We start from the raw sequence: 17,042 nt of genomic DNA on the forward strand, positions 1-17,042 counted from the left end.
GACATCTGCTGACTGTGATTAATGTTTTAATTAAGTCTTCTATAACTTCCATACATGCCAAAATTACTTCTTATACTGGACCTGTAGTTAGCTGTCTGAGCAAATGTCATTAATCTGGATATAAATATGTTGATTGGTTTCGAACTGAAAGATCAGTTGATATTCATACTTGCTCACACAAGCATCGACACACCCATTATTTACATGCCTGTTTTGGGAAAAAACACACACTTAAAAAGAGCACACGGTCGAGTTTATTTGGAATCAAAAATGAGGCATGAAAACTGTGAGGTGATGTGCTCTTTCTGCAGGCCCTCTGACTGCTCCTGATGTGTGGCCTCATTATTCCTGATGCCATCCTTAATGTTCCTTCTCCGTTTTGAACAGCCATAGGCCGGAAGGTGTCCAGGAACCAGTGGGGTTGCTGTACTTCCTCAAGGAGGCTTTGAGCACATCCTTAAATGTTCTCCTGTTTGCTTCATAATCTCCTTCCATGTCAGAGCTTTAAATAGAATGTCCGGTGTGAGAATTATTTAGCCTGACAAACACATATCAATTGAGTATAATTGGGGCCTCAATCACCAGGGATATTAGTCGGGGACTCGCAGCCTTCCAGTGAATTAGAAGTATTTTGTGGACACAGCATTGTTGGTATTTCCATCCCTGGTGTTTTAAGATGCCTGCTGTATATAATGGAGGGGGCACCGTACGATGGCAGCCTCGCCAACGGTCTGTCTGTCATTTTGTCTTATTTTGTTATTTTTAGTGTGTTTTAAAAGTTGGTGTTAATGTTCTCTGGTTTGTTTTATGTGGGGGGTTGGGGTAGTGGGTCAGGGTAAACTTGTCTCTTACCTTGCCGGAGATGCAATTGTTTTCCGGATCGTATCTCCGATCGATCATGGAGCTGGAGGCCTTGCTCGGGACTGACTTTGAGCCCCACCGCGGGGACATGGACCGATCCCTTGCCTGGGATCGATGCTCCAACCGCAGCCTGCGGATTTCAACATTGGGGTGCTCGCAGTCTCGGGTAGAGACCGAGTCGGGAAGCGCCAGTTGTAAAAGGTTTGAGCAGCCCCGACCCGGGGTCAGAGCGTGGGAGCTGAGATTGCCTCCCGATGCAAGAGCTTGATCGCCCCGAATGTGGAGGACCCAAACGCCGCCGGTTACGGGAGTCATGATCGCCCCGTCAACAGAAGGCTTCTCGACTGCAGAAGAGTAAAGAAGGGAAGAGATTTAACTTTTTTTCGCAGTGAGCAATGTGGAGGAGTCACTGTGGTGGATGTTTATGTTGAAATATATTTTGTGTGTTTTGTTGCTTTCTAATGGTATGACTGTATGGTAAATCAAATTCCTCATATGTTGCAAAACATACTTGGCTAATAAAGTATGATTATGAGGGGTGCCCCCTTCCAAAATCATCAGCTGCATGAAACTGAAACAAGAAAAATCATTGCGATAAAATACTAAGACTACAGAGCTACAGTCACATGGGTTATAGTGACCAGGTATTATGCAAAGTCCCCAATGCAGATATTACTGTTTGACATGCTGTTTATAGATTGTGCAGTTTCAACACTGATCTTGGGAAAACATCACATTTGGGGTGATAGTTTTCGTCAATAATTCAGCAGCCCAGAAAAATGATCAATAATGTGGAATTTTAAATTTAAAAAAAATTATATTGTGCCCACAAAACTATTGGCGATTAGTAAAAACCAATCTATTAGTCTTCCTCATTGATTCTAAACGTTTATTAAAAACACAGTACATAAATTTTGTTTTAAGGCAATTGTTTTATTGCTCATTTTTTTGGTATACAAATGCCACATAATTCCAAGAAGTCACAAACAGTTACATCCCACAAATTCAGCAACTTTCTGTATTATCTGGTATCCTCCAGATCGGGTTTAGGAGTGTACCTTCATCCTGTAAAGTTCTGAAGATAGGAAGAACTGTTTCATAGAACCAAGGAAAGTATGACTGTATCCTGATTTCCCGAAACCATCTATGAATTCAGGCAAATAATATAGGAATTTAATTTGGAGAACAGTTTAAAAATGTCACTGCGGTTGTCTAAACAGTAGTGGAATATATTCGTGGTTCTAATTTAATTTTAGTGCCTTAATGCACCAAATCTTTGGTACTGGAATAATTAATGAATGCACAAAAGACTAAATCCCAGATTATATTGGCCCTTAAGGCAGACAAATAGTTTTTGGAATTTCCAGATGAAAGGCAGAAAGGAGGGAGGTAGTATTACAAGAATGTCCAAGTATTACAAAAGTATCTAATAATCGCCTTGATAGAAAGAATTACAACATGTAGCACTGATACAATTCTTCAGCATATTTTTGTTTTGAAACAGTGTTTCAAAAGGAATGGAAGAAGGTAAATCAGTCTGTAATACACGTTATAGCAGAAAGGCAAGATAGACAGTTTGAAAAAACTGCTCTAGGAATGGATTTAGCACATTGATACAAGTGCAGTTTGCCAAATTTTTAAGTGTAAAAACGATTAAATTGAATTTTATTTAGGGTTTGTTAACATCAGGCCTACTGGAAGATTATGCAGATTTCTCATCAGTGGTAAACGTGTAGCAACCTGATACCTGTAACTTGGGTTCCCCGCAACTTTACTTGGTTACTTCAAGTAATCTTTGGATGTCGGCTTCAACCTGGATGGTTTCAAATGATTTACTGTAGCGTTTGAAAGGTTCTCCGTCTGGTCCAATGAGGAACTTCTCGAAATTCCAGGAGATGTCTGAGCGGCAGACAGGGCTTCATACGATGTATTCGATCTCCTTTGTCATGATTCACAACTCTCTGAATTAAAAGTTTTTTACTCATCTCAGTCCTAAATGGCCTACCCCTTATTCTTAAACTGTGACCTCTGGTTCTGGACTCCCCCAACATCGGGAACATGTTTCCTACATCTAGCCTGTCTAATCCTTTAAGAATTTTAATGTTTCTATAAGAACCCCTCTCATGACCGACATTATTGTCACCTCCAACGTGATTCCACCACTCGTCACATCGACCCATCTCCGCCCCTTTCCTTCCGCAGAGACCGCTCCTTCCTCAACTCCTTGATGCACTCATCCCTTCCCACCTAAATCAACCCCTCTCCAGGTACTTTCCCCTACAACCACAGGAGATACGACACCTGTCCGTATATCTCCTCCCTTAACTCCATCCAGGGACGCCAGCAGTCCTTCCCAGTGAGACAGAAGTTTACATGCACCCCCACTAACCTTATCTACAGCATTCAGCGTTTCTGATGTGAGTTCCTGTACATTGGTGAGACCAAGCATATATTTGGCAACTGCTCAGTCCACCAAGGGCTACTGGATCTCCTGGTTGCTAACCATTTTAACCCCCATTCCCATTCTGACCTTTCGATCCAGCGCCTCTTCCATTGCCCGAGTGTGACCACACACAAACTGGAGGAAGAACACCTCATAATCCACTCAGGTTGCGTACAACCCAACTGTATGTACATTGAATTCTCCAAGTTTAGGCAACTTCTACAAACACCTTCCCTTCTCTCCCCCCCCACCCCACACCCTCCCCAACACAACACTCCCCTCCCCCACACAACACTCCCCTTCCCTTACTTTTTCCCTGAAACTTGACTGACCTTGAACCAGTTTCTTCCCACCACCACACCCTTTCCACCAAAAGTCGCTCAACTGGCTCAACAGTTCGCTGCTGTATTTATTTTGGGCCCACACCTGCATAATTCTAAGTTAAACAAATAAAATCATGAAATCTTGTCAAAGTTTTGAAGTCAGAAGATGAAGATAACATCATACAGACATACCATCTTCAAACCAAACAAAAAAAATCTTCACAAACTGCCTGGTATGTCTGTATGATGTTATCTTCATCTTCTGACTTCAAAACTTTGACAAGATTTCATGATTTTATTTGTTTAACTTAGAATTATGCAGGTGTGAGCCCAAAATAAATACAGCAGCGAACTGTTGAGCCAGTTGAGCGACTTTTGGTGGAAAGGGTGTGGTGGTGGGAAGAAACTGGTTCAAGGTCAGTCAAGTTTCAGGGGAAGGGAGTGGGATAGGGAATTGCCCGACCCCCTTTTCTCTCTTCCAGTTTTTCTCCTCCCGTTTTAACTGCCCCTGCAATCAGTCCGTAGAAGGGTCCCAACCTGAAACGTCAGATGATTCACGACCAATCGGGTTTCTTGGATTAAAAGACGGCAAAACTATTGCACCGTTTAAGTAACATAGAAAAATATGTGCTTTTCCCCCATAATCCTTGATTCCTTTAGCCCTAAGCTAAATCTAATGCCCCTGTCCCACTTCGGATACCTGAACTGGAACCTCTGGAGACTTTGTGCCCCACCCAAGGTTTCCGTGCGGTTCCCGGATGTTTTTGTCAGTCTCTCTACCTGCTTCCACTACCTGCAACCTCCGGCAACCACCTGCAACCTCCGGGAACCGCACGGATACCTTGGGTGGAGCGCAAAGTCTCCAGAGGTTTCCGTTCAAGTTTCCTAAGTGGGACAGGGGCATAACTCTCTCTTGAAAACATTCAGTGAATTGGCCTCCACTGCCTTCTGTGGCAGAGAATTCCACAGATTCACAACTCTCCGAATTAAAAGTTTTTACTCATCTCAGTCCTAAATGGCCGACCCCTTATCTTTAAACTGTGACCCCTGGTTCTGGACTCCCCCAACATCAGGAACATGTTTCCTACATCTACCCTGTCTAATCCTTTAAGAATTTTTAATGTTTCTATAAGAACCCCTCTCATCCTTCAATTCCAGTGAATACAAGTCCTGTAGACCCATTCTTTCATCATACGTGAGTCTCGCCATTCCGGGAATTAACCTGGTGAACCTACGCTGCACTCCCTCAATAGCAATAATGGCCTTCCTCAAATTAGAAAACCAAAACTGCACACAATACTCCAGGTGCGGTCTCTCCAGGGCCCTGTACAACTGCAGTAGGACCTCCTTGCTCATAAACTCAAATCCTCTCGCAATGAAGGCCAACATGCCATTAGCTTTCTTTACTGCCTGCTGTACCTGCATGCTTACTTTCAGTGACTGATGTACAAGCACACCCAGGCCTCTTTGCACCTCCCCTTTTCCTTACACGCTGAGTTACTCCAGCATTTTATGTCTACCTTCGATTTAAACCAGCATCAGCAGTTCTTTCCTACACCATTCAGATAATAACCTGCCTTCCTGCTATTGCCACCAAAGTGGATAGCCTCACATTTATCCACATTATACTGCATCTACCATGCATCTGCCCACTCACCCAACCTATCCAAGTCACCTGCAGCCTCATAGCATCCTCCTCACAGCTCACACTACCACCCAGCTTTGTGCCATCACATTTAGATGTCACATTTAGTTCCCTCGTCTGAATCGTTAATATATATTGTAAATAGCTGGGGTCCCAGCACTGAGCATTATGGCATCCCACTAGTCACTGCCTGCCATTCGGTAAAGGACCTCAATACCCTAACCCCAATACCATGTGCTCTAATTTTGCACACTAATCTCTTGTTTGGGACCTTGTCAAAGGCTTTTTAAAAGTCCAAATACACCACATCCACTGGCTCTCCTTATCCATTCTACTTGTCAAAAGACATAGAAACAAGATTCTCTGGTCTGATGAAATCAAGATTGAACAATGCATGAAATGTGTGTAGACCTAAATATTGTCGCTTCCAATTGTAAATACTCATATTGTGTATTAAAAATATTGAATGGCACCGACTCAGAGACCTGGACCTTAAATCACCAGGGCACAATTCAGAATTCACATTGTGCTGCATGTTGAAATTGACTTTCATTGCAATTGTACAAGTGGCATTTTTAATGCTCATGCTAGTAAATGAACCCAGTTTGGAACATATTTAGAAGATTAAGCACCAAATGGAGTGAGAAATCTTTGCTTCAATAGATCTAATGCAAGCAGATCTCTCTTCAACATAACAAAGGAACAGAGCAAATGATCAGAAGACATTATTGGCAATACATTTTCCTTGTATATGTAAAAAGTACACAGATGCTCCGAAGAATGGGAAATATTAGTAAAGGCTTCCAGCGATGATTGAAAAAACTTTATCAACTGCTAAAGTAGTCTTCTAATATTATGGGACAACATAATGTTTTGGTAGGCTGGGATTAAGGCTGGAAAACTGTTGCCGTCTATTGTTTCAATATTCATTTAACATTATTACTAATTTCAAATACACTATTTCATATAACGTAGGTTTGTCAGGGGTTATTAATTACAAAGTGGAAAATTGTATTTCATGCCATTGATTAAAACCAAAGTGAATTTCCACATTATTCCATCAAAACTGCACAGATCTATCACATCACTGTCAGAGGGGTTTCCTTTGAACTTTGGATGTAAATATTACAAGGGAATTCAAGAAAAGACCAGAATTATAGAAACACACAATCCGCAGAATTTTCAATTTTAAAAGTAATTTTCAGCTTTCAAAATGAAAAAAAATTCCTGTCCTTTGATTTCACAGATGCTCCAATTTAAACCTGTAAGGCTTGGACTTTGAACGGAATGATGATTGGTTTTAGCTCAGGGGTGGGGAACCTTTCATGTTGGAGTGCCGCATTAAGTTAGCTGATAATCTAATAAAGCCGCATCCAAGAAACTTTCAATTAGATATACTTCAAGGTGTACATTATTTTGGTTAAAACAGCCCTCATGACTTTCTTATGTTTTAATTTCAGTCCGGGAGGATTATTTTGTTGAATCTTCTTTTACTCTTGGTATTTTAAATACGTTCATTTTAAGATTAAAATAAAATAATAAAAGACGAACAAAAACATATTAATAAAAATAAAGGTTTTTTTCTACAAAATTTAGATTAATTCGAAAGGCCGCACTTATGGCCTAGAAGGCCGCATGCAGCCTGAAGGCTGCAGGTTCCCCACCCCTGGTTTACCTGCTTAGCAAAATGTGTAATGTTTTGTTTTTGACATGTACAGTGGTGGGATGGTCATGTTTGGGGGATGCCATATCAGTCTCCTATTTAATCCAAGCAGCAATACTTCCTATTTTCAGATCTCCAATGAAGACCAAAAATAGCTGGACAAATGGCAAAATATACATTTAATTGAAAGCAATTACGGCTATTACGCAAAATTAGTTATAGGCATTGCTCAAAACCATTAATCCACAGCACCGTCGGGACAGAAAATAAGTAAGAGAAGGAGCTTGTTCATTCATGAAAATATTAATTTAATTCGCCTTTATTAAAGCATCTTTTGATCATGCCTTTAAATTATTGTCATAATCGCAAACCCTTCTTGCAATTCTAAAAGAGTTGTGCGTGAGGAGATACACGGGTCTTAGAAATTATTGGACAAAAAAAAAACCACAAAGCATTTTTATTGAGCAAGAATAATAATAGCATTTTGCAGAAACTAACTACACAATTGGGGATATTTCAAGAAATTGGCATATTGATTGATCTTGAGACGTATTATCTGGAAGGGTCATTCACATATGAAACAAATACTGAAACTGCAGTCTTGTAGAAACTGGGCTACTGGATCAACATTCGGTGATCTGAACATGAATCACAGCACAGTAACTGTACAAAAAGCACAGCAGACAAGCCAGGTCCAAGAAATTGTTGAATCACAGAGCCAGGACAAAAATACAATACGATAAAAACTGACTGTACGGATTAATCCAACTCAAGGGAAAGGCAGGATTCAGATGAATATTTGAGATGACACAGTGTAGGAGCAGGCAACCAGGTCTTGAAAGTTTGAGGCATGACTCAGACAGTTGAATAGGATTTTTCATTTTTGCGATATTTCTAGCACCAGCAAGCTTTTTGTGAATTATCAATCCGCTCGGTTTTGCTGTCATCTTCTTCTAAATCGCCAATGACAAGTTCATCGGGTGTTGACAGCCTAAGTCCATCAAGCTCCTTCTTATGGGCCTGTAGCACTAGTTCCGTCAGTCGAGTGAATGACTATGGAAGAGAAGCACATCAAAATACCACGGGGTTACAAGAGTAACAAAACAATGCCAATGAAAGAAAATCATCAAACGGCAGAGGCTGGAAATTTGATACAAAAACGGAAAATGCTAAAATTATTTTTAAACGGTCAGGCTACATTTGTGGAAGGAGAAACAGTAAATGCTTTGGGTCAGGGGATTCTCATCCAAAAGCTGTGCATTTTGTACTGCTCGGACAAAGGGTCTTGGACGTTAAATGTTAACTATTTCACCCTCTACAGATGCTGCCCAATAAGCTGAGTGTTTCCAGCATTTTCAGTTTTTGTTTCAAAGCAACTACAATATTAAATTTTTTACCTATCATAAATACAAAAATACCTATTCATCTTTGGTTCCTGCCGCCTTATTTGTTGGACAGGTCTAACCCAGGTTGTACTTGCACTGCACATTGGAATGAATCCCGACGTACAGAGATTAAGGTGATGGCTAAGACCTTTGTGCACAATTAGTGCAATGATGAACACATCCACCCCAATCAGTCTGAAGACTGAATCATGCTGAAGAAGGGTCCCAACCCAAAATATCACCTATCCATGTTCTCCAGGGAAGCTGCCTGACTCGCTGAGTTACCCCAGCACTTTGTGTCCACTTGCACCCCAAATACCTTTCATCACTTCCTCAACACTCAAAAATGCTACATTTCAATATTCAAGGAATGAGCAAGGTAATGATTCAGTGCCAAACAACATCTATTCTCACCAGTGTTCTTATGAATGATAACTCTGTTAACGCACAGAGTGAATTGCCAACCAAGTTCAGATATATAGAGATTAAATGATTTAATGGTAGTACTCTTTCTGTCATGTTCCTTGCCAAAGTCTGCCCTAACCAATATTTGGCACAGATGAGCCATAGAAAATGTTGGTCACAGTTTGGGTGCCCTTAAAAATGAGATTTTTGTAACTTCAAAATATTACTCTATTCTCAGAATTGATAAAGATATAGAACATTTGAATGTCACCACTTTAGTATCAGACACATTATTTGTTTATATCATGTCAGCATGACATCAATTTCCCTTTCGAGACAGTCCAAGGAGTATTTACATGGTTGCAGCCCACAGTACGTAATGGTCAGAGGGCTGTAAACTGTTGCTGTTCCCAATAGAGCGTTGCGGCAGTCACACTGAGCTTCAGCGTGTCATCAGTTAGTACGTCTTGGAATTCAGAGGTTGCCATTCTGATACAATTGGTCGTGAACTTGATCCAGAAGACAAGAGTTCACAAAATGTATCTTTCACCAAACATATCATTTCGAGCGTACACAAAAATGGGAGAAACTCAGCGGGTGCAGCAGCATCTATGGAGCGAAGGAAATAGGCCACAAAAATGCTGGAGAACTCAGCGCGTGCAGCAGCATCTATGGAGCGAAGGAAATAGGCTTTGAGCAGCAGTTGATGTTTGTCTCGGCTTGTGGCTGGCAGTGGCCATGCAGCAGAGCTGTACATCATGCATTTGTTTGGGATGTATCTGAAAAAGACCATCATGTTACTTTTCATATTGTTTCAGAGAAGTTGAGGACCAAAGAGTAAGGCTTTCCAAGTGGTGTGACAAGTCTTCGCATAAGTCACAAACTCCTTTCTTTTGTCAGCGGTGACTTCAAAACATGTACTTTTTTTAATTCAACCAGCACTTAATAGCTTGTTTCAAAATATACACTGCCAACACTTAGTAGTTAATATCCACATTCATGTTAGAACCCAGGGCATATGAGATTCTGCATGGCTTATTAGAGCAGCAGAATTTAATAGACTGAAAGAAAAGCCTGATCAGTTGGAGCAGAGTTGCCAAGCACAGAGTGGACAAAACAAGGAAAATACAAAGTAAAACTTTTATATAAAACTAATAGAAAAGACAAGGTTATAAATTCTACAATATGCTTGTTTTAGACAAAATGCTGGAATAACAGCAAGTCAGGCAGCATGTCTGGAGAACACGGTGATGTTTTGGTTGGGACCCTTCTTAACCTATCACCTGTTCATGTTCTCCAGAGATGCTGCCTGATCCGTTGAGTTACTCCAACATTTTGTGTCTTTCTTTGGTATAAACCAGCATCTGCAGTTGTGTAAGCCTTTACAGTTCTTTAACTATAATGTTTCCACTCACCTCTTTAATGTTATAGTTGGTGCAGGCACTTGTTTCAAAGAAGTCCATTCCATATTTTTTGCAAGCTTTGCAAGGAAATATTGAAAGGATATTTAACAAGAGATCAAAAATGAATACAAAATTACCACCCATGCTATACTCCTTTTAACACAACAAAGGATAATGTGCTCATTTATTTTAGTACTTGGATGTATCCTTACACACCAATTCACATTGTACTCATCAAACATACCCTAATGTTGCACAACTTACTGCAGATATGAGTCAAGAACCGAAGACTCGGAGGAGGAGTTGGTCATCTGGTCAAACAAGCCTGCTCTGCCATTCAACAAGATCATAAGGAATAGGAGTAGAATTAGGCCATTCGGCTCATCAAGTCTACTCCGCCATTCAATCGTGACTGATCTATCTCTCCCTCCTAACCCCATTCTCCTGCCTTCTCCCCATAACCTCTGACACCTGACACCAAGATAGTGACTGATTTTCTACTTCAGTTCTATTTTCCTGCAAACTCCCCAGAATTAGGACAGAGATGAGAAAAATATTTTTCACACAGAGAGTGGTGAATCTGTGGAATTCTCTGTCACAGAAGGTAGTTGAGGCCAGTCCATGGGCTATATTTAAGAGGGAGTTAGATGTGGCCCTTGTGGAAAAAGGGATCAGGGGGTATGGAGAGAAGGCAGGTACAGGATACTGAGTTGGATGATCAGCCATGATCATATTGAATGGCGGTGCAGGCTCGAAGGGCTGAATAGCCTACTCCTGCACCTATTTTCATGTTTCTATGTAATCCTTAATATGCAGAAATCTAGCGTTCTTTAGATTGAACAAACTTAATGAATGTGCCTCTACAGCACCTCTGGGGTAAAGGATTCCAATCTTGGTTGCAATCCTTCCAGGCCAAATATCTTCCTTTGTTTTAGGAAAGGAGACCAAACCTGTATATAATGCTCCAGATGCAAGTATCACTTCAACAATACGGCGAGTTTGTCATGCTTACATTTGGTGTCACACTTGCAACAGCATTCATGCATATTGTACAGTACAGTAAACCTTGTTTTAACAGACACCTTCATGACAGATGTAGCAGACGAACCTGTCGCTGCCACCCGCGGCTCTCACCACAACCCTCAGCCGCTGACCCCAGTCCTGACTCTCAAGGTGCACCAGCGATCCCTTCTTCACCCACCACACGGTCCAGTTGACGTGGCTGTTGTTGTGGCTCACGTTGTAGCCCCTGGAGACAGCACTTCCTTTGGGCCACTGCCACTGACAGGACGTGCTCGGTCAATGTAGGTCTCCCTCCCCTATCACCGGCTGCAGCTTTTTCATGTTGGCCATCATTTTGTCTGCTCCCCATCACCGCCTTCTTCTCCTCCTTGTCGGTGGCAGCGGCCTGAAGAAAGCGCTGTCCCCAGGGGCTACAATGTGAGCTGCAACAACAGTGTGTCGCTCGCTGGTGCAGACCAGCAGCATTAGTGCCTAGTGTTAAGATGAAATGACACCAAATGCTGGAGTAACTTAGCAGACTGAATCAGTCTAAAGAAGGGTCCTGACGTCACATATCCATGTTCTCCTGAGATACGGCCTGACCTGCTGAGTTACTCCAGCACTTTGTGTACTTTATGCAGTAACCATCATCTGCAGTTCTTTCTTTCAACTGCATACAATGATAATACCTCACTCGGTTATAATGGACAACCAGCAATAATGGCCACCATTCCCCCCTCTCCCCCTATAGCCCATTATAATGAGGGTTTACTGTAATCGCAAAGAAAGACAGCTGCCCAATTCATAAATCTAGTTTGGACTCTCATTCTCTTAAATATTCTCAAGGATTCAACATTTAGATTCAAGACAACCACTGCAAAAACTCCCAAGACGCCCCTCATACCTCGAGCACTTTAGTTCAGCAACACCAATAGACCAAGCACAGCAGAAGTTGGTAACACCATAGTAACGGTTTCTGATTGGGAAATTATCATGACTTCCACTTGTCTTATATTTTAGACTGGTTCCTGTTATTGAACCACAATATCATCACCAGAGTTACTGCCCAACAGCACCAGAGACCCGGGCTCAATCCTGATTATGAGTGCTGTCTGTATGGAGTTTGTATGTACTCCGGTTTCTCTGGTTTCCTCCAACATTCCAAAGATTTACAGGTTTGTAGGTTAATTGGCTTCTGTAAAATGTTAATTGTCCCTAATGTGTAGTATAGTGATAGTGTATAAAGTGATTGTTGGTCGGTGTGGACACTGGGCTGAAGGGCCTGTTTCCACGCTGTAATTTTAAAGTCTAAAGTTTTAAAAAGGCATTCTTCATCATTTTAACCTCTTTTAAACATAGCTGCAGTGTGTAGCAAGAACTCACCTTATGACCTTGCCTTGCACCAACTTGCCTCTTCTGTTCCTCGTCAGCTTTGTTGGCTATGAGAATTTTCTGAACCCCTTCTGGTGCATACTGGGGTGAAAATATACAATGTGAGTATCGTGTTAAAATCTGAGTAATATTTATTCAAAGTGAAATAATGTAAAGCCACTCTCTTACCTCATCAACATCACTGGCCCATTTCATGATATGCTGAAAGGACCGCTCGCTTGTGATATCGTACACCAAAAAGATTCCCTGTAAGTAAAGAGCAATACAATTTGTATTACAAAGGTTCATGGAGCACAGTCGTTACTTGGATTGAGAATGTAGACCACAGTTGTAATGTTGAGATGTAAAGGGGCCTGTGCTGCTGCATATGTCTCTAGTTTAAGACTCTCTTTAGATGGATAACATTTTTGAGTTGCCGAATGATTTTACCTTTATTAAGGTTCAAAACAGCGGTCAGTATGATTGCAAGCAATGAATTAGCACTGCAGAGCGGCACAGCGCCAGAAACCTGGGTTCAATCCTAACGACAGATGCTGTCTGTGTGCGTTTTCCCCGTGACTGAGTGGGTTTACCAGGGTGCTCTGGTTCCTCCCACAAAGACGTACAGGTTAATTTGGCTTTGGTAAAAATTTGAAATTAACCCTAGTGTGTAGGATAGTGTTAGTGTAAGGAGATCGCTGGTCAGCGTGGACTCAAGGGACCGAAGGGCCTGTTTATGTGCTGTGTCTCTAAACTAAACTAAACTAAACTAAACTAAACTAAACTAAACGAGATTAAACTAATGAAAGCACTGGATATACTTAGCGGCATTTGCAGAGGAAGAAACAGAGTTAATATTAAGAACGATTCCTTCCTTAAAAACCAGGAAAAGCTGATGATAATAAAGTGTCATAGTAGAGAAAGTTGGGTTGGGCAGAGAATGGAGGGAGAGGCAGAGAGAACAAAAGGTGGGGGATGGAGGGGCAGGAGAGACTTGATGGCGCATGTGATGTTGATGCTGATTGGAGGCTGTTAAACAACAACGGTCTGCATGGATGTGGTGTAACGAGGACTATGAATAAACCTGAGATTACCAGAGAAAGAAAGGGAAATTAAATACGCTGGTCATGCAAAATGCAAGGCTGGAATTGCTAATTATCCAATGCTGTTGAACTCACTGTGAGCCCTCAGTCTGCAATGCCCAGTGTTGGATGAAGGACATCTATTCATCACACTTACGTCTGAAGAGGGTCCCGAGCCAAATATCATCAATCCGTGTCCTCTAGAGATGCAGACTGACCCACTGAGTTATTTCAGCACTTTGTGGGGGTTTTTTTGTAAACCAGCATCTGTAGTTCTTTGTGCCTCCAAGCTTATGTTCAGGTTTGTTGGAACAGTGCAGAAGGCAGAGATCAGAGTGGGAGTGGGATTACGATTTACAGTGACATGTTGCTGGAAGCTCAGCTTCTATTCCATAACCACATTTTAATCATGTTTCGGGGGGGGGGGGGGGGGTGGGGGGGGAGCCAAGTGGCCAGTCATTATTCAGGACAGTGGGCTTTTCCACAATCGGAGGTTGCAGTTACAAAGCTCAGCTCCTACACAGACAGCATTGAATAATAAGCAAACTAATGAATTGGGTTCACTTTCAGTGCTTTGGAACATCATATTGCCTTGGCAAAGACCCAATAAATTCCTCTTAAGGAACAAGGCAACCATAGTCTTAATCATTAAATAGCTCGGCAGCCATGCAATAAATTAAACCACAGGTAAATACACACCTGGGTTGTTAATTTATTTTTGATTTCTGACCCATCCTAACTTTTGGTGCAGTTCATGAACTTGCTTTCAATTGAAAATATTCTGGAAGCCAATAGGGCAATCATCGTTACTTCCCAGGACACAGAGAGTAACGTCGCAAAGCTCACCTGGGCCCGCCTGTAGTACTGCTTTGTAATAGTCTGGTATCGTTCCTGCCTGCGGTATCCCTGGGAACATAATTAAAAATAAAAATAATTCAATTATAATTGCCAGACCCAAGTTAAATTGAAATATGTGCACACAACTCAACTGTCAATAGCTTCCAATATTTCAACAGCCCAAGAACACCGCCATCCCTCTGTATTTCACTCATGTGCAATCTTCCTCCATTATGATAATAGTCTGCCTTATGATTCCTCTTATCAAAGTACACAACCATAATTTCCTCCATTAAACTCCATTTGCCATGTTTTTGCGCTCTCACTCAACTCACTTATCCTGTTGCGATGTCCAGAATTGATCATCCGAACATGCCTTTGAACTCTTTTCACGTAGTCAGCAAACTTGGATTCTTTTACACTCTGCCCCCTTAGTTGAAATGAGTTTATTGTCATATACTCCAGGGTGCAATGACATTACTGTTGCATGAAGTTCATGGAGTAAATAAATATGGTGATGATAGATACAACGACAAATGCAATAGTGGCATGGTGCAAACATTGTGGGATTTTTCAACCTGATGAGGCACAAGTATTTTTAGACATGATAGACAGTGCTCTGTAGCAAGAAGGATTACATCCCAGTGCCATAAGTACCTTACATTTGTTCTATCAAAAGAGAAATGTTTTCATTAAGAGTGTTAAGCAACATTTTGCTTTTGTTATGTGTGGCCAGAGGATATTTTTCATTATCTTCAAAGATAAATCCCACCACAAGTGCATGGTTTTGCTTGCCTCAATACGTGTTTGTAAAACAAACTATAAAGACTTTCCAAATGCTCTTTCTGTGGATTTCAAGGCTCGTGGATTAGACAAGAGTTTGGGAATGGAGATATCCGAGACAGGGGGGGATAAGTGGATCTGTGTTCATGGGAGAAAGGTGATGTTCAGGGGGGTACAGCACAGTGACTTAAAGCAAGTGGAGTAAAGGCCGGGAGATGAACTAAGGAGCCGGTGTAAGCTTTGGCCATGGCTACTGCGACTCCCACAATGTAACGTGTCAGAGAAAATGCCTCATTGATGAAGTGTGGCAGTGCTGCACGTTTGCTCATGATATCAGCTGAAGATGGAGGCAAGCAATGACTCAATGTAACTGCCAACCTAATCGACAAGGTGACCAGGTCAAAATCTAATTGCCCCGCATTGTTGAATGACTTTATTTCTTTATCCCCCCCCCATCTAGATTCTGTAAAAGCAAATTGTATTCCCTGTCTTGGATTATCTTGAATTCCGTATGGGCAAATTTCCTTAATGGCCGTAATGCAAGAGTTGCCTCACAATCCCAATAAATGTTGTCAAAGGAAACTTGAAAGTTGTGAGTCCACACAAATCTGGAGTTGATAGGGGTTTGTGGCTGAACGTCAGGGGTTCCACAGCCAGTGTGATTCAACTCAATCTCACAGTGCAGAAGGTTTGCTCACCACTGGGATACAGGAACCAGGAGCAAGGGTAGACAGCCCCATGATCCAGCATGCCTACCAATCTATGGTTCCCACTGATGATTTCACAGAAGCTAGAATGGAGACACGGCCCCAACTTTGTATCTTGCTTGGCATGGACGAGTTGTGTCTTCTTATGCTGTGAAAATCTTTTTTGTTGCATGCTTTTCAGTCAGCGGAAAGACTATACGATTACAATCAAGGATCGCTCTAGTTGGTGAGAGGATGGTTCAATTGCCTGATATAAGCTGGGAAGGAACGTCCCTGAATCTGCAGGTGGCCTTTACAAACTCTACCTCTTCTCTGATGTGAGAAGGGATGTCTGGGTTGTCACTCATCCTCGATTAAAACGGTTGTCTTGCCAAGGCAGCGTGAAGTGTAGATAGAGTCCGGAAGCGAGGTTGGTTTGCTTGATGGTCTTATGATGCATCCACAATTCTCTGCAATTCTTGTGGTCTTGGATGAATGAACTCCATTATTCTCCTGGAAGTCTTCCAGCCATTTCAATTTACCACCATGAAAGATATAACATTTCTTTTAAGAGTTATTTTCTATTCAAATTGGTCTCATAAGGTCTCACTGTTTGTCTCACAGGTTTAGGCACTAGCAGGAAACTGGGTCTCCTTAACCTTAAACTGAGATCTCTGGGTTAGCAAATTAGGCTAAAGGAGGGTCTCACCCCAAAAAGTCACCCATTCCTTCTATCCAGAGATGCTGCCTGTACCGCAGAGTTACTGTAACATTTTGTGTCTATCTTCTAACGTACCAGATACCAATATTGTAAGTATTCATGGGACCCATCCTTACATTAACTTTGCTATTATTCAAGTAAAGTCTTCAGTTTCCAAAGCAAAATACAACAGCTAAAAGCTGTTTTTAGAAAGCAGGCAATTGATTTGACGACAGAAGCTATTTGCACTTGGATCATTTCATGCCCAGGTGATGGATTATTGCCTTCTCGCCTCTTGACAGACTAAAGGCTGAAATTAATCATACTTTTAAACCGCTCAACACTAAATGGCTTCAGATTTATATTTCAGTCAGTCCTCAGCAAAGTCTGAGATTGAATGCTCTAAATTGTATGGATCTCAGAACATATGAGCATAACAACAATTAGGATATA

At 41.6% G+C, this 17,042-nt stretch overlaps 1 protein-coding gene across 1 annotated transcript in view; it reads right to left on the reverse strand.

Annotated features, from left to right (window-relative positions):
• Positions 1-7,238: 7,238 nt before the first annotated feature.
• The window catches only part of rab15 (RAB15, member RAS oncogene family), a 130,997-nt gene continuing 121,193 nt past the window's right edge, over positions 7,239-17,042 (reverse strand). The window contains 5 exon segments of the mRNA XM_033026875.1: positions 7,239-7,988; positions 10,141-10,205; positions 12,510-12,603; positions 12,691-12,768; positions 14,430-14,478. Of these exon segments, the coding sequence (XP_032882766.1) occupies positions 7,830-7,988; positions 10,141-10,205; positions 12,510-12,603; positions 12,691-12,768; positions 14,430-14,478 (445 nt within the window). The 3' untranslated portion in view covers positions 7,239-7,829.

This window comes from Amblyraja radiata, chromosome 9, assembly GCF_010909765.2.
Source record: "Amblyraja radiata isolate CabotCenter1 chromosome 9, sAmbRad1.1.pri, whole genome shotgun sequence".
NCBI lineage: Eukaryota > Metazoa > Chordata > Chondrichthyes > Rajiformes > Rajidae > Amblyraja > Amblyraja radiata.